Source organism: Stenella coeruleoalba, assembly GCF_951394435.1.
Source record: "Stenella coeruleoalba genome assembly, chromosome: 9".
In the NCBI taxonomy this organism is placed as follows: Eukaryota; Metazoa; Chordata; class Mammalia; order Artiodactyla; family Delphinidae; genus Stenella; species Stenella coeruleoalba.
In genome coordinates, this window is record NC_137155.1 from 68,151,217 (window position 1) to 68,164,019 (window position 12,803).

At 35.3% G+C, this 12,803-nt stretch overlaps 1 protein-coding gene across 3 annotated transcripts in view; it reads right to left on the bottom strand.

Moving 5' to 3' along the window:
• DOCK4 (dedicator of cytokinesis 4) overlaps window positions 1-12,803 on the bottom strand; it is a 485,013-nt gene that overhangs the window by 57,928 nt on the left and 414,282 nt on the right. For all 3 annotated transcript variants that reach the window (XM_079931089.1, XM_079931088.1, XM_079931087.1), the window contains 4 exons: window positions 11,689-11,789; window positions 10,883-10,941; window positions 3,377-3,525; window positions 1,612-1,697 (listed from right to left, as the gene is read on the bottom strand). In XM_079931089.1, the coding sequence (XP_079787215.1) occupies window positions 1,612-1,697; window positions 3,377-3,525; window positions 10,883-10,941; window positions 11,689-11,789 (395 nt within the window). The remainder of the gene's footprint in view (window positions 1-1,611; window positions 1,698-3,376; window positions 3,526-10,882; window positions 10,942-11,688; window positions 11,790-12,803) is intronic.

A 12,803-nucleotide genomic window follows, 5' to 3' on the forward strand; every position in this document is an offset into this window, starting at 1 on the left:
ATTTCAAAGCCATATTTACACACAAGCAATCCAAACTGCATGCTATCAGGCCTTTATTAAAGTTGATAAGAGGCACTATGGAGCTATGTGAGTGTTTATTAATCTTGTGAATTTATCATAAATAATTAATCACAAATCTCAAGAGATTCATTTTACTGAGTGCTTTCTCATTTTAGTTCTTTGTTCAAACCAAGGACTAGTAACTGAACTGAGAGTGGTTTTCAAAAGCAATTTATTATATTGGATGAGGTTTTAATCAGAATTCTTGCTAAACTCCAGCTGTCACGAAAGACAGATGCTTTGTACACTAGAATGAACGAGGGCTTGGTGAATAATTATTAAAAGTTCCAGTTTAATTACAGTATCAGAGGAAAATGGCGTTGTTCAGGACTCAGTACAAAGAATGTATTTTATCATCCACCACTACCACAAGAAATCTGTGTACCCCTTCTTGGCTTTTCCTTTCAATATAATTTTCTTAAAAGCTTCAAGAATGATTTTGAATCAGGCAAGTTGAAATCTATCAGTCACTAGTAATACTTTTCAATATATATTAAAATATATTATATATTTTACTATATATATATTTTACTATATATTAATGTATCCACTGCCCTAAATTTATGATCATAAAACGAATTACAGAATTTTGTATTTGGCTATCAGTACTAAAGCATTAATATTTAGTTTTAGGTGACACTTGGGTGTAAATATAAGTAAAAGCGTATTTTGTGATAGAAAAATGTATTGCTAAATTGTTTTTGCACTTATGAAAGAACTGCAAACATTTCCCAAGCACAAAGAACTGGTTCTTCCTTCAAAAAGAAACACTTCATAAGTATAAAAGGTTTGAAAATGACTAAGATCCATAGAAAGCTGTAGAGGAAACAAGTGCTAGAATTAAAATCCTAAAGCACTAGAACCTTCTTATGTATCCTCTCTGGCCATTTCACACAGTGGATGAATACTTGGTATAAGCACTTCATCTTATGATAGTGATCACATTCTTTCCTTAGTAAGATAACCTCAAAGTCTCCTTACAATATTATTTCTCTATCCTCCATACAAATCCTAATCACAGAATTTACTAAAAACGACTTGCTTCTGTGATATTCTAATAAGAAACATTTAGGAAGAAATTAATAATGCTGAATGAGCAATAAGTATCGATGAATTAAATCAATTGTTGAAGAACAGATGCAAACTAGGTTAATTTTCCCAACAGCAAATCAACCAAGGATATCTCGTTTCGGAAAGCACTGTGCACAAATACAACAATCACACCACTATTGTGTCTTTTCCTCGCTCACTCTTGACCCTATTTAAAATCATTATCTTGCAGCCCCAGTTTAAAAATTACTAGGCATGAAAAGAGTGCAATTTGTTATATAACACTTGCAACCTGCCCTAATCAGAGATTAATACAAGGAGATATGTCTAATCATCAACATAACAAGATCCATTCGCCAGTTAAGCAATTATCCTTTATTTCACACTCCACAAAGACAAAGCACTCCTGTGAGACCCAAGCTGTCTTTGTAGCTCTCAGCTGCTTAGCACTGACACCAAATCCCCAGAACAGAATCCACTTGAGATAAACATGTTACTCACATACTGTTGAAGAGCTCACGGTATGTTTCATCACCTTTGCCTTCTGACATCAGGCTGTCCAGTTTGTCAATGAGCTTGGCTTCCACCTGAAACAGACCCAAATGTTACTCTCTTTCCTCCCTTTCACAAGTAGGATTTTCTAGGCATATTTATTTCTGCACAGGAAAAAGCCATAGTAAATTTTGTGAAAGCGACATTATCAGCTGTGGTTAACAGGAGACACCCCCTTGGAATTCTAGGGGGCCAATTCAGATGCAGGCACGTACTTCAAACTCCCGGTAGGGTAGCATGTGCTGTCGCCAAAGACTTCTATTTGTTGATTCAAACACAAATGCCTGCAGCCCAGCTTAAATGTTTGAATTCTTTATTTAGGAGCTGTAAAAACTGGCAAGTCTCATTTTTTTTTTTAATCATGATATATATAAGAACATCAGCAAACTACCATATCCACAAACATTCATTTAAATCTTTGATGTGTTTTGTATCTATTTTCTTTCTCAAAACAGCTCGAGGTCGCGCTAAATCTTTGCTAAAGTTGAGAATTTGTCCTAACCATGTACAGATGGTAGATCCATAGACATATTCTAAGTCAGCAATAGGCAGCATGAGAGAGAAAGGACATATTTCCTGAAAACTGTAGTCAAAACATTTATATTTTCAAGAACATAAATCCTTTAGGACTTCAGTATCAGGAAGGCAGAAATAAATATCCCTCATCTGTCGGAGGCAACAGAGGAGACAGAAAATGAAGACTCTCTGCCTGGCCAGAGAGAGTTAAACAACTAGGGGTAGGGAGGGATATTTGACTTTGGCAAGGGACTAAACACAATTATTCCCTTTGAATCAAATTTCAATAAGGGGATAAAGAGAAAAGGGAAGAAAAGTGGGTCTTCCCCAATACAATTTTTCAATAACCTTTCATTCAGGTACTAGCTTTCTTGAAAATAAATGTAGAGATTGATACAGATGAAATGCCATGCTTTTGGCAACAGGAGGTCCTATGTATGCATTCAGCTTGCTTGTACAGTTGACAATCATGTCTAAGACTTGAGAAGGCCTGCATCTGGAGAAGCAAGAAAGATCCTTCACACAGGAGAGTGCACATAGGTGAGTGCAATGACTGTGTGAAGAGATAGTAGGTCTGCTGTCTCCAATAGGAGTGACTTGGCATGGCAAAAGCAGTTGATTTCTGCTATGAGAACTGGTTTTGGAATAAGAACGTCTGTCTTTCCAAAACTGGAGCAGAGCTATTAGATTCTATGTCAAAGAGAAATGTTAAGCTCACCTCCTCAGAATTTCCTTTACAACAATTTCTACTGCTTTTCCCTTTAAATTAATTCTCAATGCTTCCAGCAAAGAGCAATAAAACATACTGTGCATCAAATGTTCAAAGCTAAGCCATTCACCAAATACAATGGGCAGTCAACTGAGAGGTCAACGATTTTTAGAATCATTAACCTTCTGATTCCTCCGTGTTGTGTCCAGCTGGGAGCAAATAAAGTCTCTGCCAGTTCTTAAACACAGACCTAGGAAATCACAGGATTTTTTAGCTGAAAGGGAATGAAATTTTTTTTAGGGCTTCTCGGAGACCCAGTGAAACCCACTACCAGAGAGGTGTCCGAGGCTACGCAGATTGGGAGTAGGCAGCCCAGGCTGAAATCTGGTTCGGTGCTCATTCCGCAACTCAGAGTTGAATGCAGTGGCTCAGAGATGCTCAAAGAGAACTGAAACTCTTCCAGCTGCTCCGAGGAGCACATCTGCCTACCTGTTTAAAATTGCCACTTCGCCTCTGCTCCCAGTCCATCATATCGTGAAAAATAGGAATCATGACATTCCGGAGATCTGGCTGGGGTATCAAGGTCACTTCCAGGAAGGGGCCAATCAGGGCAGGGATGAAATGAAGCTTGTGTTCTCCTAAATTGAATACAATATTTATGTTTCAGTATATTTAGTTTGAATAAGATTTCAGAAAATTAGTATTACACAGTTTGTTTAAAACTGTCGTCACAAGAATACATTCAATTACAGTTGTCTCCTCAAGCAAGAAAATATTCCCCTAAACAGATATATAAACAGTACATTTCCATATGTTAATATTTCTTCATTATTTTTAATTAAAAAACTAGGGATTTACCCTTTTCACAGTTTAAAAAAAGCCATAAGATACAATTAAACATTACATAAATCATTGGGAATTGGTTATGTATACTATTGTACATTCACACATTAAAATTCTTATGCAATCATTAAAAATGAGGTTGAAGAATAACACAAGTTTTTCAATATAATTAACTGAAAAAGCAAGGTACTATACAGTATGCACAGGTACACCTTTCATTTAAAATGAAAATATATATAAGAGTCTAGAAGATTATATTGCCTAATACTAACCACAGTGGTTACCTCTGGGTGATGATATTACTGGTGATTTTTATATATGAAAAAAGGTGGTTCCTATCTGTACTATATAATTTTCTTGTTTTTTTATATAATAAACATACAGCCTAAATAAACATTTAAATGTTGGTGCAAACAAAAAATAAACGATTTTCTGAAAAGACTACAATGTGATAATAGTGAGCTCAAAATGGTGTTTAGCAAGTGCTCCAAGGTATGGATGGTATCGATAATTCAGAGGAAAGGAAGGTGGAGGGTGGGCTGGACGTAGATGATTTTGTCTAGCGTATGAGTGTTGAGTTCAGTCCATTATCCTACTCATCCATGTTAAATCTCAGAGTTTCTATTTTTTTTTTTTTTTTTTTCTTTGCGGTACGCGGGCCTCTCACTGTTGTGGCCTCTCCCGTTGCGGAGCACAGGCTCCGGACGCGCAGGCTCAGCAGCCATGGCTCACGGGCCTAGCCGCTCCGTGGCATGTGGGATCTTCCTGGGCCGGGGCACGAACCCGTGTCCCCTGCATTGGCAGGCGGACTCTCAACCACTGCGCCACTAGGGAAGCCCTGGATCTTTGTTTTTAATCTTTACTGAGTCTGGCATCCCTTGACGTCTCTAACAAAGAACATCATTAGCATGCACTTATTTTATTTACCACTATTTCACTGAGTATTGTTGAATCTCCTTTTAAAAACTGTTTTCCATTTATAGACACTTTACAATGTGATTTTCTTCTTCTAAAAATTTTTTACTATGAAAAATCTCAAATGTACACAAAATTACAAAGATTAGTAAAATAAATCCCCACATAACCATCATCTAGCTTCAATAATTATCAAAATTTTTTTGCTAATCTTGTTTCGCCTATCAACCCAACTATTTTTTTCCCTGAGAAATTTTAAACCAAGTCAGAGACATCATAACATTCTACTTGTACAAACATCAGTAAGCATCTTTAACAGGTAGGTCATTTTATAAATATAGAATCATAGTGCCTTTATCACTCCTTCAAAAAAGGCAAACAGTAATTCCTCAAATTAATCTAAAACCAGCCTATATTAAAATGTTCCTGATTGTCTTAAAACATGTCATTTACAGTTGGCTTGTTTCAATCATAATGCAAACAAAATTCATATGCTCTATTTTGTAGCCTGATTTTCTAGGACAGTAGAGAAGCCATACCCACATTTAAATCATTGTACAGGAATGTATGAGGCTAGCCTTCTTTACTGAAAACAGTTTGGGAACAAAGAATCTGTGCAACCCGTACAAGCCTTCCACCATAGAAAATTTTACTCTTATCCAATCCGCAAAGCAAAATCTTGAGCTATGTATAGCAATGGTAAAATAAACTTCATTTAGATTATTTCTTTTTAAATCACAGATTTAGTATACTTTTCCCATCTCTAATTGTCAGCCACATGGTCTTGTTTTGAAGTATTTAGGGCACCTGCTACTTGGGCTGTTGTATATTTATTCACACAGAGCAGCCTGTTAGGGAAGTATTGATTTTTCTACAGCAGTTACAAGACACTGTGTTTGCAAATGTGGAAGAGAAGCCCACTTTATATTTAGTAAGAATGTTAGTTCAACTAAAAATAGAAAGAAAAAACTTAACCTTGCAGCATGATGAATGGCAAAGGTGGGACACAGCAGTAAAGAATAACCTCTTTCTTTGTAGACTATCCTTGCAAGTATAAGTACAAACATATAAATTTGGGGGAGAAAATTCATGCCTTCCCCCCTCTCGTTTTTTATTGAGGTAACAGTGGTTTATAACATTATATGAATTTTGGGCGTACAACATTATATTTTGACTTCTGTATATGCTACAGCAAGCTCACCACCAGAAGTTTAGTTTGCATCCATCACCATACAGTTGACTCCCTTTACCCATTTCACCCTCCCCCACCTCTCTTCCCCTCTGGTAACCATTAATCCATTCTCTGTATCTATGTGTTTGTTTTTGTTTCATTTTGTTTGTTCATTTATTTACTTTTAATATTCTGCATTAATGAAATCATATGGTCTGACTTATTTCACTTAGCATAATATCCTCAAGGTTGTCACAAATGGCAAGAATTCACATTTCTTATGACTGAGTAGTATTCCATTGTATGTACACACAGTATCTTCTTGATCTATTCATCTGTTAATGGACACTTAGGTTGTTTCCATATCTTGGCTATTGTAAATAATGCTGTAATGAACATAGGGGTGCATATATCTTCTCAAATTAGTGGTTTTTTTTGTTTTTGGTATTCTTTGGATAAATACCCAGAAGTAGCATTACTAGGTTATATGGTAGATCTAATCTTAATTTTTTGAGCCATCTCCATACTATTTTCCATAGTGGCTGCACCAATTTACATTCCCACCAACAGTATAAGAGCATTCCCTTTCCTTCGCATCCTGTCCAGCACTGCTATTTCTTGTCTTTTTGATGACAGCCATTCTAATGGGCGTAAGGTGATAGCTCATTGTGGTTTTGATAGGAACTTCCCTAATAATTAGTGATGCTGAATATCTTTTCATGTGCCTGTCGGCCATCTACATATCTTCCTTGAAAAAGATGTCTATTCAGATCCTCTGCCCATTTTTTAATTGTTTTTTGTTGTTGTTGTTGGGTTGTATGAGTTATTTATATATTCGGATATTAACCCATTATTGGATGTATGACTTGCAAATATCTTCTCCCATTTGGTAGGTTGTCTTTTTGTTCTGTTGATTGTTTCTTTTGCTGTGCAGATACTTTTTAGTTTTATGTAGTCCCATTTGTTTATTTTTGCTTTTGTTTCCCTTGCCTAAGTAGACATATCCAGGAAGATATTGCTAAGACTGATGTCAAAGAGTGTACTGTCTATGTTTTTTTCTCAGAATTCTATTGTTTCAGGTCTTACATTCAAGTCTTTAATCCATTTTTAGTTAATTTTTGTGTATGGTATAAGATGGTGGTCTAGTTTCATTCTTTTGCTGTCCAGTTTACCCAGCACCATTTATTAGAGACTGTAGTTTCTCCATTTATGTTCTTTGCTCTCTTATAGTAAATTAAATGTCCATACATGTGTGGGTTTATGTCTGGGTTCTCGGTCCTGTTCCATTGATCTGTGTTTCTGTTTTTATGCCAATACCTTGCTGTTCTGACTACTACAGCTTTCTAGTTTAATTTGAAATCAGGGAGTGTGCTACCTCCAGCTTTGTTCTTTTTCTTAGGATTATTTTGGCTATTCAGGGTCTTTTGTGGTTCTATACAAATTTTAGGATTGTTTGTTCTATTTCTGTGAAAAATGTCATTGGGATTTTGAGAGAGATTGCATTGAATTTGTAGATTGCTTTAAGTAATATGGACATCTTAACAATGTTAATTCTTCCATGAGCATGGGATAATTTGCCATTTCTTTGTGCCACCTTCAATTTCTTTCAACAACGTCTTACTGTTTTCAGTGTACACGTCTTTCACCTCTGGTTAAATTTATTCCTAGGTATTTTATCGTCTACTCCCCTCCCACTGCAACAGAATATTTTTTAGTCCTTCAACTAATAAATTGAAAATACTGAGGAATAACACACCTAAGAAAAGGTGTTCACTTATCACTATTTGTTTTACTCTTCAAAAATAAATCGTTTTATCAAAACCACAATGAGATACCACCTCACAGCCATTAGGGAGGCTACTGTAAAAAACAACAACAACAACAACAAGACGAGAACAAACAAAAAAAACAGGACATAAGTGCTGGCAAGGACGTGGAGAAACTGGAACCCTGTGCCCTGTTAGTAGGAATGGAAAATGGTGCAGTTGTTATGGAAAACAGTATGGTGATTCCTCAAAACTTAAAAACAGAATTACCATATGAACCACTGCTCACAGGTAAATCTAGGAGCTATAATGATCAGATTTGAAAATCCTAAAGCTTTATGTTTTGTCTATAAATTTCTGTATGCAAACTTGTATGTATAGTGCAATATTTAGATTATGTATCGATGATATATGAACTCTTGATATACATGTTGTATCAAAAAAAAAGCTTTATGTTTAAAAGTAGACTAGTCCCTAAATTATATATGCCCCTTTTTTCCTTGTCCTCAGCAGAACGCAAAAACTAACTTATTTCTAGCATATGGAAGAGTTTCCACACTTCTGAGGTAAACACCAATGACCAAAATCTGATTTTCATATATTGTCCAGTAAAATTTGTGTTTCTAAATGAGACCAACTGGAAAGTTTCAACTAATTGGGTATTTAGTGACTCTGGGAATTTCCTCTACTCAATTTATTTTCCAAAACTTAGTGCTTTTTGTATCTACTAAAAACTATTGAGGATTTTAAATTATGAAATCATAACAGTTTACTTGCTTTATGAAAACATGGTGAATATGTCTTTATCAAGCTTTTTACTGCTCCACATAAACTGGACAAAATGTTTAAAATATCAGATTTAAAAACTAAGCTTTTAATAGGCATGGACCATTTTTTCTTTTATCCCTCAAAATAACTTGAACATGGCCAGTGCTTTATGGATTATGTTAAATTGAATCTATCGGCCTGTTCCATTAAAAATGAAAATCTATAATTATCTGAATAAATTTTCCTTTAGCATTCAAAATACTCAATATGACATATTTATAGGTAAACCAAATTATAACTAATGTATTTTGATATTCTTACGTAACAAGCTGACTTAAGCTCTACAAAGGTGTCAAAATACCCTGAATACTTAATTTTTATTATCATATCATATTTATAAAAATATATGTTGGAAAAGAGGTTTTAACATTTCTAAACATTCTCCAATTCCAGTTGTTGTATAGTAGCAATGACCTTTAAAATTCACCTGATGTTTTGGAAGTCTCAGACCGCAACTCTAGGGAAATAATGCAGAAAGGAATGAAGTGAAGATGTACACTCACCCTATCCTTGAACTATGTCATGCTGGGAATCTGTACTTGAGTATAATAAGTCTTTTCTAACACAGTGCTAGAGCTAGCCTTTAGGGCTGGAAAAACAAAGGAAGGGGAGAGCGTTGTCTAAAGCAGTGCCTTTTAATCTTTAGCCAAGTGCATAAGAATCACCTGGAGAACTTGTAAAATCTCAGACTGCTCTGCCCGTCTCAGAGATTCTCAGAGATTCTATTCCAGTGGGTCTGGGGAGGAGTTAGAGAGTTTGCATTTCTTACAAGCTTCCAGGTGATGCTGTCTACTGCGTATCACTGTTCTAAGAGCACTGACCTCATAACGTGTTATGGGGACCAGTATGCTCCAGAGATTTTTCACATTCTATAGATTTCTGATGAAAACTAAGACATAACATAAAACCCAGAGGGGTAGAAATATTTTTGTTAAAGACAAAATACAGGAGAAGAGTTCATGAAGTACACAATGACTTCTTTAGTGAGACAAAAGGTGCCAGCTTTATTCAGCAAGCCATGGGTCATGGGCCTAAGGGAACAAGTATGACGGCTTGAAGAAAGATTTATGTGGAAATAACCATACAGGGCAATGCTGAGATTTATCTAGAAGAGGTTAACCTGCAATGTTTTCTAACATTCTGTCAACTTAAACGAATCTGTCCTGGTCTTATCATTCTGTTTTTTGTTTTTTTTGCGGTACGCGGGCCTTTCACTGTTGCGGCCTCTCCCGTTGCGGAGCACAGGCTCTGGACGCGCAGGCTCAGCGGCCATGGCTCACGGGCCCAGCCGCTCCGCGGCGTGTGGGATCCTCCCTGACCAGGGCACGAACCCGCGTCCCCTGCATCGGCAGGCGGACTCTCAACCACTGCGCCACCAGGGAAGCCCTGATGTTATTTTTGAGCTGAATCTAAAGATACCTCCTAGGCTTCTTCTGGCTGGTTTTAGACAGTCGGAGGTTACTTTCAAAGATGCTAACTTGCTTTTTTTTCCCTGAAATTATCAGCAAGCATTGAACACTGGGCTCAGTTATATATAACAAGGCTTCCTCAAATTGCCTTGTATATATTGTACATTTGAGGGATATCCTGGTCAAAAATCACTCTGTAACATGAATTGAAGTAAAATGATAATGGTTCTATTTTCACTTACAGAAAACAAATCCTGCCATCTCCAAGTTGTGCTTGGATGAGCCCAAGAGGAAAGATATAATACTTTCAGGTCATTATATATTCAATTCAAATAGGTCCATCACTTTAATAAATCACAAGGAGGAACTACAACGCAGTAACAGCAAATGAATACTATAAACTTGCATAGTTAACATACCAAATTAAATACGTTATGACTTTCAATAAAGAAACCCTATGTCAATGAGATTTTAAAACAGTTTATCTTCTAAATATTGTTGTTTTCTACGCAACCAATTTGCTAGATAATATGCCCTATCTGCTGTGGCAGATTAACACAATTGGATCTAATTGTTTCTTAGCAACTGCAGATGCTTTAAAATCCTTTGGCTATACTCTTCATGATATAGGTCATTGGTTTTTAAGTTTCTAAGAGTACAGATGTTCAAGTCAATGTTTCATAAAGTTTATTCTAAATTTATTGTCATTCAGAGCCTCGATTCAGAGTTCTAGAAATTTTGAGCTGCTACAATTCCAAACTCTGAAAGGTTAGCTCATTGCTAGAATAGCATGTATTATTGGAACAATGTTAGATTATAAAATTTGTCATTCAGTAATAATGAAACACACAAAAGAAAGGTGATTTTTCAGACAGACACCAATTTACAGAATTAGTTGTAACCTTATTCAATGCCAAAGTGTCAGTTAGTCTCTATAGATTTCTCTATTGATTTAGACATTTGGTTTCAAATGCTGTCATTGGTAAATTGGCCTTCTTCATTTGTTCACTTAAAAGGACAGTGATAAGCTAAAAATCGAGGTGCTTCTTTTTTCATCACTCACCTAGGTTCTGCCACATGCTGAAAATTTCACAACCCATCGTTACCCGCATGTCACCATACCTGAAATAGAACAAAAATCAAACCTGTGAAAAAGATTCCAGAACAAAGAAGTTATCTGTGTCTCTTTAGGACACAATCTATCATTCTGAATTAAAAGGCAATATGTTTTTAATTGAAGATGTTTAATGCAGGTGACTTTTCATTGAGGTACAACTGATATAACATCATATTGGTTTTAGGTGTATAATGTAACAATTTGAATATCTGTATATATTGCAAAATGGTCACCACAATAAGTCCAGTTAATATGCATCACCATAACTAGTTACAAATTTTTTTTCTTTTGATGAAAACTTTCAAGATTCACTCTCCTAGCTACTTTCAAATATGCAATACAGTATTATTAACTATAGTCACCATGCTGTATCCATGCTGTACCCACCATGCTGTACCCACCATCCCCATGACTTATTCATTTTATAACTGGAACTTTGTACAATGTACACGTCTTGATGCCTCTAATTCAAATCCTCATATAAATCCTTTAGTAAAACAGATTTGTCTCATAATTTTTTGCTTCTATGGTAATTTTGAATCCTGAAAGATTGAGGACAAAAATGTTTAAATAAGTTCAAAATAGTGAAATTTCCAGAAAGGACTCCTTGTTGTCCTCTTGGTCAATGCCTCTCCACTATGATTTCTAGTTATGGAGATCTGATTTATGAATCACTTGAACTAAAATACTCTTTAAAAGGCACCACATTTTATTTGCCTCATATTCTTACCCGATTATACACTGGTACTTACTTTTCTAACACCTTTTTCTTTTTGGAAGGTGTAAACATCTCTAACTGCAGACACAACTGGTTTATAAAAATGACTGCAAGGTAAAAGTAGGAATCCCAGATCTAAAACGAGAATGAGATATTTAAATACTATGGGGTTACAAAAATATTTACAGGTGAAGTGACATGATACCTTGGATTTGCTTCAAAAGTGGTAAGTGAATGGGGGATATAGTTGCAATAAGATTGGCCATGAGTTGGTAATAGTTGAAGCTGGGTATGGGTACACGAGAGATTCATCATACTATACTCTTTACTTTTATATATGTGTGAAATTTTCTATAACAAAGAAGTAAACTAACTAAATAAATACTATCTATTTTTGTATTGCTTCAATGTTGTATCCCAAGTTTCATGAGCTCTCTGGTACATGCTAAATGGCAGATGTTTTGTTTCTCTTATAACACGTCTGCGTGTCTCCAAGGAGGCTGAGGTATAAGTTGGATTACTTTACTCCTGTGTGACTTCATTTTTGGAACCCCTTTCCATGTAGAACTGAAAAAAAAGATACGTACACTCTTTTGGATATGCTAATTGCTTTAAATTCAGAGAGTATATAAAAATTCCCTACCAAGACAAATCTTCTACGTTCTCTTATACTAAAAACAGCATCAGAAAGAGATCAGAATAAAATTGCCAAAAATAAACCTAACCAAAAACATGGAGGACATCATGGAAGGAAACTACTTTTCTACTGACACCATGTAAAATTAAAGATAAATAGGAGAAATATTATAAAGAGTTAATATCTTTTATACATAAAGAGCTCTCACAAATAAAAAAGAATATAACACTCCAAGCAAAATAATGAACAAAAATCAAGAACATATTCTTTACAAAATATGAATTTAGTCAATAATTATTCAATACTAATAACTAGTTAATAACTAATAACTAATGAATAATTAATAACATAACTAGTAAGAAATGCAAATTAAAGCAAAAAAAATTGTTCCCTTTATCAAATTGCCCCCCTAAATTGTCTCTTCTAGTGTTGGCGTATATATAGGCAATCAAATATAATTGGTACAGTCTTTAACAATATTTTCACTTACAAATATTTATCCAAAGGAATAA